At 32.8% G+C, this 19517-nt stretch overlaps 2 protein-coding genes across 2 annotated transcripts; one reads left to right on the forward strand and one right to left on the reverse strand.

Moving 5' to 3' along the window:
- Positions 1-4903: 4903 nt before the first annotated feature.
- LOC110611536 lies at positions 4904-11930 on the reverse strand. Its single transcript, XM_021751924.1, has 2 exons — positions 11861-11930; positions 4904-5352 (listed from the first exon to the last, which is right to left on the reverse strand). Exons 1-2 carry the CDS (start codon positions 11928-11930, stop codon positions 4904-4906), a joined length of 519 nt encoding a protein of 172 aa, XP_021607616.1.
- Positions 11931-12041: 111 nt separating this feature from the next.
- LOC110611535 lies at positions 12042-12856 on the forward strand. The gene is made up of 2 exons (XM_043955057.1): positions 12042-12410; positions 12473-12856. The coding sequence occupies exons 1-2, from the start codon at positions 12042-12044 to the stop codon at positions 12854-12856; spliced, it is 753 nt and encodes a 250-aa protein (XP_043810992.1).
- Positions 12857-19517: the final 6661 nt, after the last annotated feature.

The raw sequence follows: 19517 nt of genomic DNA on the forward strand, positions 1-19517 counted from the left end.
GAAGCACATGTTGCTTGAGGCAAGTTGGTGAGGCGAATCGATGTTGTGAGCTATGATAAAAGCAGTATAAGAAAGGGAGTATCTTCTAGTAATTTCTTAGTGTCAAGTAATTATGATGGTATTAATTGGTTCATGTGTAGTCAATCTTAATAGTTGTTTTATGTAGATTTTTGTGGCTCATAGGTTTCAACAAGAAAATGCCCCTTTTCAGTGGTCGTGGATATTTTGTGTGTGTAATGGGAAGCGTTTTGTAGGCATTTGCGTAGACTACATTCTTAGAGAGAGGACAAGGAGATAAAGTACACATAATACCAAAGCTTATGAAGGGGAGGAACATAAGACGTACAAAAGGAGAAAGAGAGTGTTGAGCGAACTCTTTTGACAATGGGGACACCCACTCCTTAGGAGGATTCGCCGAGTTTCGGTACAGGTGGTATAACATTGTGTTATGTCAAGCGGATGGGTAAAGACAATTCAAGTTTTAGTGGTCGAGTGTTATTGTCACACCTATAGATTTATAATGGATTGTATTCTAGATGACTTGCTATATTAATTCGTATTTGATTCTAACGTGGTTATTACTAACCTTTCTTTTGAGACTATTACAGGTTAATTATGATGTCGTATGGCATGATTGTATGTAGGTTGATGGATTTGTTGCACCATGGGGTCATGCTTTTGAGGCAAAGAGTAAGGTCGACAATTAAAAATAAGTAATGGCGAGACAGGTCAAGGAGAAAAGAACCAGTGATTAATGACTTCAGGCAATAAGTTCGTGCAGAGGAGTAAAGCAATAATTTCTCGCATTATTTGCAGTAGTCTAAGGAATCAAGGGCAAAACATTTACCACCAGAAGATAAAGCTTTTGTAGTCTCATCATCATTAAGAACTAACAGTCCACAGAGATCAATTGAGAGGAGATACTAAGGATTAAGGCTGTCTAACAATTTAATTGAGCAGGACTGGGATCAGATCACACTGCGAGCCTAAGAATGTCGGACTCAAAGATTGAAGAACCCCAACAAACTCAGTCGATGAGGACGTCGACCGTTTAAGTGGGGGAGTGTCAGGGTCATAGAGTTTTCAGGGACCAAAACTGTAATTTTCCAACATTGGAATTCCTAGAAAGCAATATTGGGATAAAATAGTAGAAATTAATAGGAAGATAATGGCCGAGACAATTTGTTGTAATTCCTTTTCATGTATTTATTTTAGGGGGGTGTCATATGAGACATGTTGATGTCTCCTCTTGCCACAAGCCTAGTTGTTCCTAAGGCTCTTTAGGGGGGAGTGACTAGTTGGCCACCAGCTGGGGCTGGGCCCAGTTGGCTACCGTAGGCCTACGGAGATCCAAGTTGTGCCTTCACTCCTTGTAGACCGTCCCCCCTATCTACAAGGGAGGTGAGACTTATTGTAACGATTGCATCAATGATAATGTATAATTACTATTTTGCCCCTATAATAAAATAAGTAGCATGTTCATGAATTCTCATGTTCAGTTCTTATCTTTTGGGCCTACTATGAGGCTTCTGATGGAATGCTGCCTGTAAGCTTCGTTGTCCATTTATATAAACTTGACTAATCAGGGTATTCATGTTCACAGGGTATCAGGTGATTCTTAAGGCTGACTTGGCTTGAAGGTGTTCAAGTCAAATGTCGCACGGTTCCAGGTGATTGCTGAAATCTGAAACCGTGACACCTAGGCTCCTTTCTAGCCCATGTGAACCTCACAGCTCATTCAACATCTGGTCCAATGAGAGCTCCAGCCTGGCACATGCCAATCCAGCCCAACGCTTGGCCTACGCGTAATTTAGCTGTCCAACAATCTATCCAGTCTGCTAGCAACAAAAATTGGCCCAACCAAGCTGCTCACTCAGCCCACATGCCTAATGGCTCCTCAACACGCCTATGGGCGCCTAAATGGCCCAATTTGCCACCAAATGGGCTCCAAATCACCAAAATTAGCCCAATTGAACTACCAGCGCCCAAATTAATTTTAAATGGCCCTGAACAAACCGTATTTGTAGAAAATATCTAAAATGGTCCCTATAATTTTTAAAACCTCTCTAATGGCCTAAAATTAACTATCACCATCCCAAAATGAATTGGCCTATCCTTGTGCCACCTACTTCGCACCAAAATTAACATCAACTCAAAAAAAAAAAAATAGATATTTTCGGAGAAAATTGTAGAGGTGTGACATTCTCCCCCACTCAAACTTGCGACGCATTCCTCGCATCCCTCACATCTCCTTGATATTTCTAGATTAGAAGAGAATTGACTAACAACACTAACCACATATGCTAACTTAGGTCGAGTACAAGTAGCCGCATACATAAGACTTTAAACAATTGATTGATATGAGACATTTCTCATTGCCTCCTGTTCCTTCTTGGTTATTAGATTTTGCTTGGTGGTCAACTTGAAATGCCCACCAAGCAGTGTATTTACTAATTTCACCTTATGCATGCTGAAACTTTCAAGTACCTGCTCAAGATATTTCTCTTGAGATAACCATAATAGCTTGTTTGACCCGTCTTGATTAATTTTTATGCTCAAAATCTTCTTTGCTGGTCCTAAGTCTTTCATGGCAAAAGACTTCCTCGATGCACTTTTTAATCCATCAAATTTTTTGAAATTCTTTCCTATTATTAACATATCATCAATGTATCATCAACATACAGTAGGAGTATAAGAAAATTATCATCTGCATATCTCTTTGTGAAAACATAGTGATCAGCTTGAGTCTTACCAATACCATGTTCACTCATGAACGAATTAAACTTCTTTTACCACTGTCATGGTGCTTGTTTCAACCTATAAAGACTCTTCTTCAATATGAAAACCATGTTTTCTTTACTTAGAAGTTTGAATCTCCTCCTTTAAGTCTCCATGCAGAAAGACAATTTTCACATCAAGTTGCTCAACTAAATCTAGACTAGTAGCCCGTCCAAGTACAATTCAAATTGAAGAAAACTTTTCCACTAGAGAGAAAATCTCTTCAAATTCCTTACTTCTGACCAAATCTCTTCACAACCAAGCGAGCTTTGTGCATTGGTTGAGAATTGTTTTCTTCAGCCTTTAACGTGTACACCTATTTGTTCTTCAAAGCTTTCCCACCTTTAAGAAGTTTGACTAGCTCGTAAGTATGATTTTCATGCAATGATTATATTCTCATCCTTCATATCTCCATCATCAACTTTCAATAAGAATAATTTGCAATGGTCAACTTGAACATATCACAGTTTCCTTTCTTCTTGAATCACTGATGCGGAACTCAACTTGAACCAACCTGGCTCTAATACCACGTGAAAATATACAAAAAATGAAACTTATTGAATGATTTAAAATGGGCTTAAAAGATAAGTAAAAGAGAAAAAAGAACACACGGATTTATAGTGATTCAAACAATTAATGTCTACATCCACTATAACATACATACTTCCATTACATAAGCCGATTATAAATTATATTTCTTCATCTCACAAGATAAATTGCAACAATTTACACTTACACTTTCCTCGATAAAAATCTATAACACTCACAAGTTGAGTTTAGAAAGAACTAAAATTTTCTCAATTTAATTTGGTGGATAGCTTGTGTTTATAATGATGTATAAATCTCACTTTTTGTTGGGTCTCAGTATCCCTTCTCCTTTTATAATACGAAAGATGTGCATTTCTAAGACTTTATTAAATGCCCATAAATGCACATTTACATTTCCAAAGCTTCATAAATACCATGCGTCTATCTCTTAGTTCATTAACTAAGATTCTCATTTCTCTAGGCTCCCATTTTCCTAAATTTTCATTTTTCTAAGTTTACATTTCTCTATGTTTCCTAAATTTTCATTTTTCTAAGTTTACATTTCTCTATGTTTATCTCCCAACCCAACAATATGAACTTAAATTAAAATATTTAGATTTATTTAGTAACAAAACTTATATCATATATATTATAATGCAGGATTTGTTTATTTATTTCATAAAAAATAAGAAATTTTTAAATGCAGATGTGTACATTAATCATTCAAATTTATATTAGTAAAAACTTTATAAATCATTCAAAATTTTCATATTTAGAGAGAAATCTTCAAATCTTTCAATTATTTTCTTATTACCTTTTATTATGTAATAAGCATACAAAAAAATATTAATAAAAAACTATAAGCAATAATGGGAAGTTTGATATGAGCAACAATAGAAAGTTTGGCCATCTATAAAAATAAGAAAAAACTAAATATTAGTGTAAATGCAAACTACATAAATCAAACTTTTTTTAAAGCTTTGTTCATAGGTCTCTAAGAATACATTAATAAATAGAGCAACAAAAGATACATAGACTATTATAAAAAAGAGCAAAACTTTGACCCAATCAAGGGCTGGTTTCGGTTTAGAATTAAAAAATTCGATTTGATTTACGAATCAAATTGAATTAGTTTAATATATAATAGTTTAGAAACAGCTTCAGTTTCTTTATGGTGATTTCAATTCCGATTCAATTTTACAATGGTTAGAATTATATTATAATTTGTATCAATTTCGATTCCAATTAAATTCAAATTCTAAACAGACAATCCATTTCATTTAGAAAAAAATTTAAAAGTTAAAAAATTTAAATAAAATTAAATAAAATATAAAGAAATAAATATAAACTTTAAATATTATTGAATTGATATTTAATAAGAAAATGAATTTAAGATCAATAAGAGGACAATAGATGATCACTAGAAATCTAAATAATAAAAAGAAACTATTTATTGAAGAACATTTTTGCCTATATAATTAGAGAGAGTAATAATTGACAACTTTACATGATTAAGAAGTTACTTTTGGAGGAAATCCTTCTATTTTCTTCCTATCTTAAAAAACAATAATTATATGTAGATAGATAAACAAAGAATTTAAACTTTAATCGTCTTGATGATGTCTAAAGTAAGATTGCAATAGTCCCTAAATTTATTGTTTTGTTCAGTCAAGGGTGATGCTCCCTTGAATCCATCTTCACAAGCCTTTGAAGTGGTCATAGCTTCAGTGAGTTTTACCTCGACATCAGCATAAGCTTTTTCATTCAAAGCTGCTGTGGAGTTCTTAAGCTCGTCCATTGCAGCTTTGTATATACTAGCGCATTTTGTTAGGCTCTCCTGAGCAGTAGAGGCTTCGCTCATCAACATTTGGGCAATTTGCTCGCTTACATCACCTCCTACACGTGTTGTAGCCGCTAGTGACGCTTTGACAAATCCCTCCATATCTGTTGCAGTGCTTGTTCCTAACGCGGTTTTGCATAGCTCCTTCACTGAGGTTAATTTATCACAAGTTTGAGTTGCCAAATCTGAGGCTTGGTGGGTATGAACTACAAGAAGATTAACAAAGAAGAAGATTAAGAAAAACATTGTTAATTTCTTTTTGATATAAATACAAGTGAAACAGTTGAGATGGCTTGTGGTCTTATGGCGCCATTTATATAGTTTGATGATGATGCTAATTAAAGATTTTTTTTTGTTTTTTTTGGTTAAGCTCTTATTCTCGAGAGAAGATCTTCACCATGCAAATCCAAACTAATACCACATAATTAGTTTTTCTGGTCTTTTATTTGATCCGAATTAGATGTTGGAAGTTTTGAACATTTTCATCAAATTCTATATCAATTTTTATTTGGCTAAATATATATTTTTTACACCTCTATACTATTTCATATTAATTAACCCATTAAAAATCTGAACCTAAGCTTACAAAAATTTAATATTTAAACGAAAATTAACCATACTATTAGTATTTTTTTAAAAAAAAAATTTCAATTTATTTCTGTCCACACCCGAAATTTTGCTTATTCAACTTTAAATTTTCATAAAATAATAAAATTATATTCATCTAATTTTATCAATTTAAAAAAATTTAGAGCATATAGAGCAAAACTTAAAATATAATCAGCAACTTATATGATCAATTTTAATTTTATTTTCTAATAACTTATTGATAATATGGCTAATTTGTGTTTAATCATTATAATTTTTATAAATTCAGGTATTGAATAGGTTACAATTTTAGTTCAATCATTTAATAGATTAATCCTAATTAGTATAGGGGTATAAGTATATGTTCAACCATTTTTATTTTGGCCAGATACAAATTTGCACCTCTAAATTTTATTTAAAAACTTTGTGACATCCTAAACTTTGAAAACATTTTATTACACACCTAAATTATTCAAAAGTATAATTAAGATGACTTTACAATTAGTACATGGTAATATAGACTATAAGATATATATCCACAATGCTCGAATTGTTGCATAGTTTCACCATTAATAGTCAATAACCTAATAATAATAAAAAAATTTTACTATTTAGTCATTATAGTTGTAATACCCGGCTAGATCCCGACGTCGGAATTCCTGCTTTCCGGCGGGCTTACCGTTGGTATTGGGAATTCAAGGATGTCGGAGGGTACTAGAAGGGTAAAAGAAAGGTTTTCTACAATGTTTTTTAATGTTTTTCACCATTACTGCCTGACTGAACAATCCTGGCAATCTTTACTAACTCTGGGTCCTCGTGCTGTTTCTGAGTCACCTGCTCGATCCTAGCGCCGGTAGCGGTCTGATTTTCGGGTCGTTACAATAGTATGGCAAAACTCATTAGTTAATATCTCTATTTTGAAAAATTGCATTAAAATATTTCTAATATTTTAAAAAATTTACTAATTAGTCCATCCGTTAATTTTAGTTATTAAATATTATAAAAATTCTAAAATGCTCCTGATATAGGGATTAACTAATAGATTTTTTAAAATTCTGAAGGACTAACTAATAAATTTTTCAAAATTATAGGGACTAAACAATAAAATATGAAGGGCTAAAATTAGCGGAAAGATTAATTGATAGACTTTTTAAAATATTCTAGACATTTTAATGTATTTTTCAAAATAGATGAATCAACTAGTAAATTTTATCATGTCATAGTAAGTAATTAGTATTTCTTCCTAGTAATAGTTATATATAATGTATAAATTTTAAATTAGAACTCAACCCTATATTTTCTACATTAAAAATAATCTTCTCTTTGAAATTTAAATTTGTCTAAAAATGCTATAGAAGATTCACACTATCTACTAATTGGAATTCTAAGATCATTTTAATTCCACTTTTAAAGTTCATGGATGTAATGGAATGTTTTTACAGTTTAGAGTGTCATGAGATTTTTTCTATGAAATTTAGAGGTGCAAATATGTATTCTGCCTTTTTATTTTTTTTCAATAAATTATTAATAATATGTCTAATTTGTGTGTAATTAATCATTATAATTTTTATAAATTTATATATTAAATAGGTTATCATTTTGATTAAGTGTTTAATGGGTTAATTTCAATTAATTTTTTGATTAAGTGTTTAATGGGTTAATTTCAATTAATATAGGGGGTGGAAGTTTATATTTTGTTTATTTCAAATGGTTGAAGTGCACCCTTACATTCACCAAGACATCTCAACATAGCCAACATGTCCCAACCTGATCCAACCATCCCCATCACATCACTATCTTCTCCACCCAGCACTCAATTCAACCCTAACCTGGTTAAATGAAGTCCCATTGAACCTTATAAAACACCGGACACTAATGGCTCATCCATTATAGTTCATTTTTTCAATTACCAAATGGCATATGACCAATAAAATTCTCAACTCCTATAAATTGTTTTCTTCCACAGCTAAAGCTTTAAAAGACCTACACTATGATCACTTTATCACAAAACATATTCTACCATCTCTAAGTCACCACTTGTGTTATTACATAACATCTCATGATAATTGATAGAAAGAAGCTAAGAATGTTGATATCCCTACTCTAATGCAAATGAGGATTTGAGAGTTTGTTCCTCGTAATGTTTCTGTTTCTTAGAGTATTATAGAGGTAAGCAATATTCAGTTTAAATCGAAAAAATTGACTAAATTAAATTAATTTAAAAATTCGATTTGATTTTTTATTTATTTCAATTCGATTTAATTTTTAATTTTAAAAATTTCGATTATTTCAGTTCGATTCAATTTTAATTAGAAAAAATTATAAAAAATCAAATCGATCCGATTAGTGATAATAATATATTATTTTCAATGATATAGAGAGATTAAATCAAGGTTAAAATATTCTAATTAAATATTAAAATATTAAAAATAAAAAAAAATTATTAAAGATTCAAACCGATCAAATTGAACTAAATCGAATCCAATCAGACCGATTCGATTCAATTTAATTTTTAATCAAAATCAATTCGGTTCAATTTTCATAAATACTAAAATTTTGATTTTCGATTTATTCGATTCGGTTTGATTTTAAACATAACCGACCAAATGCTCACCCCTAAAGTATTATTAGTTGATACAAAGGTGTATCGCAACAAGCAAAAGGCTTGATAGCACTATCGATTGTTATAAGGATAATCTTGTAGCAAAAGTTTTCAATTAACGGCTAGGTATTGGCTTTATAGAGACATTGTTCCAGTTATTAAATTGAAAACTCTATATTATTCCCTCATTATTGTTACACATGGATGGCTTATTCTGATTGTTTCTAAAAGATTTTTGCATGAAAACATATAAGATAATATTTATATGGCTTACCCACAAGATTATGTTGATAGTTAGTTTAATTATGTAAATTGTGAACATCATCTTGTAGCCTATGACAGGCTCTAAGGCAATGGTACCAAAAGGCTCAAATGGCTATCATACAACAAAAATTCTCCACATCTTAGGCTAAACAATAACTTTAAGTGTAATGATTTATAGGCCTTTTTTCTTATTTATGTTGATAACATTATTCTCAAAATAATTGTTCATCTTTCTTGTTCACTACTATTCAATCCTTAAAAAAGAATTTTTTATGGTGCATGATTTGCTTTTTATTGATTAGTTTCTTGACATTGAAGTCACTTGATGAGTTGCAAAACTCACAATTTTTTTCTCATTTAATTCCTTGATTTTACTGTAATTTTGATATAAATATTTAATTTTAATTTGAATTTAATTTTGGACAGGTTTGTGAGCAGAAGTTGAGAAAAGGAAGTAAAAAGGCTGAATTAAAGGATTTTTTATACTGAGTGGCTACGACCTTAACCAAACCTATAACTCGAGGCGACGGAGAGATAAGATAGATTTTGCACCTAAGCAAGGATAAGATCAGCTTCAAAGTGGAGTCAAATTGAATCAAACTCAATAAGATAATGATAGAGATAAGATAGGGATAATAGATTTTATTTTAAATTTTATCTTTTTGTGGCTATATAAAAGCTCCTAGCATTCAACCTGAAAAATCATATTATACCTCACTCTCGTTTCCTCTCTTACTGCCCCAATCTTCTTCTCCTTTTACTTAATTTTTATAATTTTATTATGGGCATGAGTGACTAAACAATCTATTTTCAGTGAAGGTGAATTTAAATTGAGGTTTGCTTAAGTTGTAAGGTTATGCACTTAATTCTCTTCATCTTATTTCTATTTTTTTGTCAATTTCTGATTTCGAGGAACACCACCTTCATTGTTGTTTTCTTGAGAATTCAAGAGACCTATTGAATCTCTTAGGAAAATAACTTATCGCTAATTAATCTGATTAAATCCGTAATTGTTTAATTGGGTTAATAACAAGTAGTAATTAACATATTAGTTTATGTTAAGAAATCGACAGATTTGATTTAAATAAAATGCGTGTTTTTATTAATCAAGTTTGGGTTCTTCTCTCTTAATGCAGTTGACTAATTAAATCTACACGCGTTGGGGTTGTTAGTTGTCTAGAAATTAATTTAAACGTGAAGCAGATTAATTTATTCATAAGAAAGAATTGGTGGAATTCGTGTTTTGACCACTATAACCAAACAATAGATAATAACATGAATTATTTTTCAGCTGAAAGTTTTAATTGATTATTTATTTCTCAATTTTCAATTACATTATTTATTTTATTTTTATTGACTTGTCGAAGATAAAACCATTTTCATAAAAAAAATTCTCATTCTCACTTTTTGAATTAAACTATTATTTTATTTTAAATTGGTAATCTAAATTAAAAAAGATTAAGGTCTCTGTGGGATCGATATTCACTTACCTTGTCTACAAGTTCTTATCAATTGAGAAAAGGGAAGTAAATTTTAAATTGACGGATTCGACACCCGTCATCACTTAAACTATAGATGGTCTTTTACTTATATAATTGACAATAGAAAAAATTACTATTTTGTCCCTATGATATAGAGAAACTCACTAGTTGGTCTCTGAATTTTAAAAAATGCATTAAAACGTCCCTAACATTTTAAAAAGTCTACTAGTTAGTTCCTTTATTAGTTTTAGCCGTTAAGCATTAACAAAAAAGTCTAAAATGCCCTTGATACGAAAGGAATAATTAGTAAACTTTTTAGAAATCTAAGAGACAACTAATAAAATTTTCAAAACTATAAGAATTAAATAGTAAAATACTTACGGCAAAATTAACGAATAGACTAACTAGTAAAATTTTTAAAATATTAGAGACATTTTAATGCATTTTTAAAAATCAAGGGACTAAATAGTGAATTTTCTCATACTAGAGACTAAATAGTAATTTTCTCTTAAAAGTATTAATGATGTCCTTTGCAAAGCAAGTATGGAGAATTATAATGGTAACTTAATACCTTTATTTTCACCAACACATTTGAACTCACGTTCATGACACCTAGTCGAGGATCCTTATCTATGCCAAAGTATAGTTGGTGGAAATATCTTTCCTTCAATAAACCATATTTAGCCTATGTCATTCAGAAAATCTCTCAATACTACATGATCAAAAGGAGTCATAATAGCAAGCTGTAAAATGCATCCTTCATTATTTAAAGTCAATGGAAGTTATAAGATTATTAATTTTCAAATGGCTAATTGGTCTTAAAAACCAAACCTTTGCATAGTTGACGATTTTATCTTAACGTTTCAATTTTGGCAAATTAGTTTAAAATATGAAATTTTTAAAAATTCTATCATAATTTGAAATTTTGAATGGGAATAGTATGTCATTGTTAACTTGGTTTGACAAGTTGCATTTTAAAATATTGAATGTGGAGCCTATAATGACACATAAGCAATTTTGGTTAGTTACATGTGGTTAGGTTAAAAATAACCATGGTAAAAAAATTATATTTAAGTTTAAGAAATAAAAAAAAAAATTTCCTACTTCATCTAATCGCTCGGAATGAACTATGACGATTAGAAATAGAGAGGGTAGGAGAGAAGAATGCCCTACAATTGTATCTTTTGGCTAGATTCACATTGACTGATGATGTAAGAAGGCAGAGCATCTTTAGTGTATGATAAGCTTTCGAGGTGCAAGATCGTGGTGAGTGGTCCACCATAAAGGTGGTTCACAACTTTACAAACATAATTAGAAACAAAGGAGGACAATGGGTTCTTGATTCATAGAAAAGGATCAAAGCATGAAAGGGTAAATATTTTATTTATTTATTTATGCATATGATAATAAAGAACTATTTAGACTCTATCAGGAGTTTTAACCAATATTGTTTAGTATTGATTTATTTGCTGATCTTAACTGATTCTAGGGATATAATTTGATTTGATTAGAATCTTTAATTATCTCTATAATTATTATTTGATTATTTGCTTTCTGTTTAAATATAATTATTTATGTATAAATAGTCTTGTAAACCAATTGTAAAGATCAAGAGTGAAATATAAAAATATTCAAAATTCTCCCAAAATTCTTCCAAAATTCTTCATGGTATCAGAGTCTTTTCCTTATTTTTAGGTCTAAATTCAAATTTTCCTCTTTAGGGTTTCAAAACCCTAGATCTACCTTTTTTGGTACTAACTTATTTAGGAGCCTCATCACTTCCCGACGCGTGACCCATTGCCTGTCGCTGCTTCGCCGGTCCGATCACTCCGGCGACGATTCCGACCATCTTTTCGACCTTCCCGAGTCGTTACCCGATTTTTTTGGTAAATCGATTGGGCTCTCTTGTGCATACAACCTTGGGTACCTCCTATTTTTTCACGGTTCATAAATCTTTACTATGGCAGAAGGTAAAAGGGTCTTGATTCCTAACTCTGATAATCCTTCCTTGCAAATTAGTCCCATAAAACTTGATGGAACCAATTATCTTGCTTGGTCAAGGTCTTGTTTGTTGTTTATTAAGGCTAGAGGACTGCAGGGCTATGTTATTGGTAATAAAAAGCAACCGGATGAGAGTGATCCATATTTTCCTCAATGGGACTCGGATAATTGTCTTGTTATGACATGGTTACTTAACTCTATGCAACCTCATATCTCTAAGTCCTATTTGTTAATTGATACTGCTATAAAAATATGGAAGGCTTTGTCCTTAACTTATTCCAAGATTGGGAATGATGCCCAAATTTATGATATTCGAAATAAGATCATGGTACTAAGCAAGGAGAAATTACTATCTCCCAATTTTATTCTGAGTTATGTGGCTTATGGCAGGAACTTGATTACTATCAAGACTTCCAGGCAGACTGCACTGGAGATGCAGTCAAATTTTGGAGAATGATTGAAAAGAAGGGGGTCTATGATTTTCTTGCAGGGTTGAATAATGAATATGATCCAATTTGGATCCAAGTGTTGGGAAGAAATCCTTTTCCTTCTCTAGAAGAGACCCACACCCATGTTCAACAAGAGGAAAGTCGTCGACATGCTATGCTCTATACTGCACCAGTTGAAAAGACTGGGTTAACTACTAGTTTGAGCACACCACAACCTCCTACTTCTGAGAAAGATCACCTATACTGTGACTATTGTGGGAAACCGAGGCATACCAAAGAGACTTGTTGGAAGTTACTTGATCGTCCCACTAGAGGTTGTGGATGAAAACGAGGCACCTCCATAAATCAAGCTAATTTAGCAGAAACTGTGGAGGAGCCCTTTAAAGAGACAACAACGATTGAGTTCCTTTCCCCTAATGAACTTCAGAGTCTCAAGCGCCTCTTATCTCATATTGACACCTCTTCATCCTCTAGTGCTACATCTAACTTTGTAAAGTCAGGTAATGCTTCATCTTTTAATAATGTTCCATGGATTATCGATTCTAGTGCGAATAGACTTATGACAGGCTCTTCTAAAGGCTTTCTCAATTATTCTCCTTCTCTAACCAAAGATAGTGTCAGAATTGCTGATGGCTCTTTTACTCCCATATCCAGAACAGGTTCTGTTATTTGCACATCCAACATTAAATTATCATCTATCCTTCATGTTTCCCACTTTTCTGTCAACCTTTTATCTGTCAGTGCTATCACCAATGCCCTTAACTGTAAAATTGAATTCTTTCCTGATCATTGTGTTATTTAGGATCTTCGCACAAGGAAGAGGATTGGCAATGGTAGGCTGCATGATGGCTTATACATGTTGGAGGGTGATCCAGGTTCTTCAATATCTCAAGCCTGTTTTGGAGAAAATAAGGATGTTAATCAGGAAATAATACAGTGGCATAGGCGGTTAGGGCATCCATCATTTTTTGTCTTAGAAAAACTTTATCCTAATTTGTTTGCTAAAACTCAGTTTGGCTCTTTATTTTGTGATGCTTGTGAGTATGCTAAACACACTGGAACATCATATCCTTTGAGTCATAATAAAAGTCAAATTCCTTTTACAACTATTCATTCTGATGTTTGGGGACCTACTCAAACTGTCTCCTTATCTAGTAATCGATGGTTTGTCACCTTTATTGATTGTTGCACTCGAATGACTTGAGTCTATCTGATTAAAGCTAAAAGTGATGTCTTTTTTTGTTTTCCATTCTTTTATAAGATGTTTTGTACTCAATTTGATATTAAGGTGAAAATTTTGATAACTGACAATGGAAGAGAATACATGGATAGTAGCTTTTCTACTTATTTGGAGAGTAATGGGATAATACACTAGACTAGTTGTCCTTATACTAGTGCTCAAAATGGCGTTGCTGAGAGAAAAAATAGGCATCTATTGGAGGTAGCTCGATCTCTTATGTTCACCATGAATCTACCCAAAGCATATTGGGGAGATGCAATCCTTGTATCTGCTTACCTTATAAATAGAATGCCTCTCAAGACCCTTGACTTTATGAGTTCTTTGGCAGTTCTACAAGGGAAGAATTCATACGTTGTTCCACCAAAAGTATTTGGGTGTGTTTGTTTTGTCTATACTAGGATGGTAGAGAAATTGGACCCCAAGGCACTTAAATGTGTGTTTGTTGGGTATTCTCCGACACAAAAGGGATACAAGTATTATCACCCTCCCTCTAGGAAATACTTAGTCAGTATGGATGTTACCTTCTGAGAAACTGAACCCTACTTCAATACTACCCACTCACCTCTTTAGGGGGAGAATAATGAGCAAAAAGAGGTGATCCCAAATTCGGTGATTCTGAATGATATGGCTCAACTAGAGAGTTTGAGTTCTAGTAGACAGGGGGAGATGTCCAATCAGGGAGAGAGATTTTGTCATTTGGAAAAGCCAGATTTGAGAAGGTATTCGTGGAGAGACAAGGCAGAAGAAGCCATTATGCAGTCTACTCAAAATCAAGAATCTTCTTCTGGTGAGTTACCCACAACTCTTGAATGCTCAAATGACTTAGATAAACCTATTGCAATTGGAAGAAAGCTCTTGCAGATCCTAAATGGAAGGAAGCAATGATTGAAGAGATGAATGCATTGGCAAAAAATGAAACCTAGGAGCTTGTCACTCTCCCACCTGGAAAGAAACTCGTTGGCTGTAAATGCGTATTCACAGTGAAACACAATGCTGATGGCACAATTGAACGATTTAAGGCCAGATTAGTTGCTAAAGGATTCACCCAAAACCTATGGAGTGGATTACCAAGAGACATTTGCCCCAGTTGCAAAAATAAACTCAATCAGAGTTCTGTTATCTTGCGCAGCCAACTTGGATTGGGACTTGCAACAGTTTGATGTGAAGAATGCTTTCCTCCATGGAGATTTAGAGGAAGAAGTGTTTATGGAAATTCCTCCTAGTTTTGCTGATGAGAAAACACAAGGAAAGATATGCAGGTTAAAAAAGGCTTTGTATGGGCTAAAACAATCTCCCAAAGCTTGGTTTGACAGGTTTAGCAGAGCCATGATGTCCTTTGGTTACCAACAAAGCAATGTTGATCACACTCTGTTTATTAAACATGACAAGAGTAAGATCACCCTTCTTATTGTGTATGTTGATGATATAGTGGTGACAGGTGATGACAAAGAGGAAATGGCTAAACTAAAGAGGTTGTTGGCTCAGGAATTTGAAATCAAAGATCTAGGAAAATTCCAATATTTCCTAGGTATCGAGGTAGCTAGATCAGAAAAAGAAATTTTCATCTCCCAAAGAAAGTACATTCTGGATCTTTTGGAAGAAACTAGTATGATGGGGTGCAAACCAGCAGAATCTTCCATTGAAAGTAATCACAAGCTGAAAGCAGGGACTGGTGAGTCCGTGGATATTGGAAGATACCAGAGATTGGTAGGTAGGTTGATTTATCTCTCATACACTTGACCGGATATAGCCTATGCTGTTAGCTTAGTCAACCAGTTCATGCATGACTCTCGCGAGACTCATATGCAGGCTGTACTTCGCATCTTGAGATACCTAAAGTCTGCGCTAGGAAAAGGGCTTCTTGACTCCAAACATGGTCACCTTCGAGTTAAAGCTTTTACAAATGCAGATTGGGCAGAATCTCTCGATGACAGGAGATCCCCCTCTGGCTACTGCACAGTTGTGGGAGGGAACCTTGTCACCTGGAGGAGCAAAAAACAAAGTATTGTTGCTCGGTCAAGTGCTGAAGTAGAATACAGAGCAATGGCCCAAGGTGTGTGTGAACTCTTATAGTTGCAGAAGTTATTGAAGGAGTTAAGGTTGCCCGAGAGAGACAAGATAACTTTGTATTGTGATAATAAAGCTGCTATAAGTATAGCACAAAATCCAGTCTAACATGACCAGACGAAGCACATTGAAATTGATCAGCACTTCATTAAAGAAAAATTAACAGATGGTATCTTGAGCTTAGTTCATGTGACTTCTACTGGGCAACTTGCAGATGTGTTTATTAAAGGGCTCAACAACAAGATCTACCATAATCTAATTTTCAAGTTGGGTATGTGTGACATCTTTGCACCAATTTGAGGGTAAGTGTTGACTTATTTGCTGATCCTGACTGATTCTAGGGATATGATTTGATTTGATTAGATTAGAATTTTTAATTATCTCTGTAATTATTATTTGATTATTTGCTTCCTGTTTAGATATAATTATTTGTGTATAAATAGTCATGTAAACCAATTGTAAAGATTAAGAGTGAAATACAAGAATATTCAAAATTCTCCCAAAATTCTCCCAAAATTCTTCAATTAAGACGATATAAGAGAAAGATAGGCTAGAAGCCGAAAAATTTTATTGAAATTCTTTGAAGATTGAAAAGTAAATTTCTAATAGTCAAGGGAAACTATTTATAATAGAAAAAAATCATAATATGTAAAATTATAAAAATATCTAAAAAATTATTAAAATGCAAAATTGACCCCCTATACGATGGATTTTCATATAAAACTTTGTGACAGGCCTACGGCCCTTGTCATACTTTTGAAAGTTGTGCGTCTCGAAATTCTCTTTTCGAAAAGCTATCATGGATCTCCATCGGACTTCGGCAGCAAAAATTAGACCTGGTCCAAGTCTGCCGTAAAATCCAAGACTAGTTGCTCCATGTCACATGGTACAGCATTATTAAAAAATACATCAACTTTCAATTATTTATTTATTTTATTGACATTCAACGTGCATTTTTTATTATGTGGATTGAAGTTGTACTTTTTTGTTTGTTTATATGTAGTTAGTCATTAATGGACCTACTAATTAAAATTTTTTGTTATTTACACTATGATGACTGTTGTTCAGTTGAGCTTTCTATACTTATGTTGGAAGGGAAATTTATTACCAGTGTTTGGAGAGACACCAATGAAATAGGTTATAATGATATAGTTGCAAAATATAGAGAGGCTAGAGATCGATGGTGAGGTGTTCAAGATAGAGTATTACAAACCTAAAGGCAATTAGGACTACCAAACTGATGGGTGTCAAAGTCATAAAAAAAATAACCTAACCAAATCCAATAAATATAAATTGCATATAGGGTGAATAGGATTGAATCCACAAGGAATTGACACTAAAAATCTCCAATCAATAACTAGAAAAAAATAAACAAGTAAAAAGGGGTTTTGATGAAGAGTTAAAATAAAATAAAAAACAAGACAATTAAAGGAAGCAATAATCGAGAGAAAATCAAATCAATACAAATAAATTTTAGTTAAAGATTAGGATCTATTTCAGTTATGAAAATTAATCATAGAAATAAAAATATCTTTATTCATTCAAATAAATTAGTTCTAATTATGGAAGATATCCCATATAACTAATCTCTCTTAGATATAAATTAATTAGAAAACGTTTGCTAATCAACCATTGTCAATAAAAAAACCCAAAGAATATCTATTGGATTTAATTTATCAATCTCTTTAAGAATTAGAAAGATCCAATTCTAATCAACAAACCATATATTGTGCTGAGTTCAAGCTAGATCATGCAATTCTTTAGTGGGTTATACTAATAGTTACTTGTTATTGAATAATTCAAGTAATTATAGACTTCAAGCGTGCAAACTAACAATATATTACCTTGAAAATATGAACAATGGGCCCTATTGGTCAATTATCAAAACAATAATAATAATAGTAACTGAAATTATATAAATATTAGTAGAATAAAAGATGAATAATAATATTTAGATCTCACAATTCATAAAATAACCGAAAGTTCAACTTATCTCCAACTAGAAACAAAGAAACTAGTCACACATGGCTACAAGAAAACACAAAAAGGAAGAAGAGAATTTGGCTGGAAGAAAGATGATATACAACTGTCGCCTAAGCAAGGTATTTACAGCGGTTGAACCCTAGCAGAACCTTTACCAAACTTTCCTAAAGATTTTAATTTGAATTACTTTAATGAAGGATCTCCTTTTGATTTATTTCCTTGAGGAGAGATTCTTTGATTTGAGGGAGAAATTGTATCGCACTTAAAGGAAGATATCGCATGAGATTCAATAGTTTTAAATAAGGAGATCTAATCTTTCTCGTAAATTTTAAGTCAATCATGCTTTTTGTTGAGATCTGGTATGGATTGTCAGTTTTTCTGGAGGTTTGGGTAAGTCTTTGCTCAAATATTGGCTGGATTCTCAACAGCTTCTGTTTAGAGATTCTGAGCAAATTCTGACTCTATGAAGCAAGATCAGCTAGCAGGTTTGCCCAAATCATTGTCAAGTCTTGTTCAATAATTTTCTCAATTGTTTTTATTAAATTAGTCATTCCTATGCTTTTTTTGTGAAAGTACGTCAAAAAGCATAAGATTAATCAGAAAACAATCAAATAAGTGCTAAAGATATAACAATATGTGTGTTGAAATGTCTTATCAAATACTCACACATCTAACCATTTGCTTGTCCTCAAGCATAGAATAATTTGGATCACCAATTTCTCCCTTTTTGTTCCTATATTCCACTTAATCTACCACCCAACACTCCAAGATTGAAGCATTATAGTATAACCAGCATGCACTGAGATGATCCTCCCCCAAGTTTCCCTTTACGAACCATGGCTTAAAGGTGCTTTCATCAGAAGAGAGAGAGTTTGTTAATGTTCATTCAAGCATTTAAATTTTTGGGATTGACTATGCAGCACTTACCACACCCTACCTTTACCATTTCAATGAAGTTTTACGGTGTACTTTCAATTTAAACACTTGTTCTTGCTTGAAATGTCATCAACCTTTTTATACGAAGGTGCATATTTGTGATACCTATCCTTGGTTACTCAGTTAGTCACAATTTTTAAGTGGCTACTAGCTCTGCTCATAGTCTTAGACCAGTGGAGCAATTTTAATTTTTGCTACACTTTTTCCTTTTTTTTTGGGTTTGCCTTTCATGGTTTGGGCAAGTTTTTGCAGCAATTACTGAGTATGCCATCCTTTTCACACAATTATAATGATTTGCTCATTCCACTAATAATTTAAGGCAAAAATTTAAACCATAATGAGCAAAAAGAAAAATCGACATAAGCCCCCCTAGTGAACACAATTCCATTGTAAGTGATTCAATCAATGTTTCAAGAGTGAGCAAACAAATGGGGTCATGAGAGAGGATTTGATGATCTCATTATCATGCTTTTGTGTGTGTGAGAAACAGAGCAGAATATGTAAAAAAAAAACAGAAAGTATGTTAAATAAAATGCAAAGATTGTACAGTGTGCTAGTATTTTGATCGTACTGCCCTCAAATACCCCCACAGCTAGCCCAAAGATTGTCCTGAATTGAAATAGAAAGAAAGTAAGATAGTAACTTCCCTGGACACGTTGATTTGGGCAAGCCTATGGTGGAATCTCAGGGTTGCTATCCAAGTCCAGGGAAAAAATAATTAATCAAGAGTTAGAGCATGCCCTCCATGTGTTGCATTCGA

Source organism: Manihot esculenta, chromosome 3, assembly GCF_001659605.2.
Source record: "Manihot esculenta cultivar AM560-2 chromosome 3, M.esculenta_v8, whole genome shotgun sequence".
Classification (NCBI taxonomy): Eukaryota; Viridiplantae; Streptophyta; class Magnoliopsida; order Malpighiales; family Euphorbiaceae; genus Manihot; species Manihot esculenta.

Coding starts and splice junctions, on each gene's coding strand:
- LOC110611536 (XM_021751924.1), bottom strand. CDS start 11,930: ATGGTCGGAATCGTCGCCGGAGTGATCGGACCGGCGAAGCAGCGACAG. Junction 5,353..11,860: donor AATGGGTCACGCGTCGGGAA/GTGATGAGGCTC, acceptor ATCTTCTTGTAG/TTCATACCCACCAAGCCTCA.
- LOC110611535 (XM_043955057.1), top strand. CDS start 12,042: ATGGCAGAAGGTAAAAGGGTCTTGATTCCTAACTCTGATAATCCTTCC. Junction 12,411..12,472: donor ATATTCGAAATAAGATCATG/GTACTAAGCAAG, acceptor GGCTTATGGCAG/GAACTTGATTACTATCAAGA.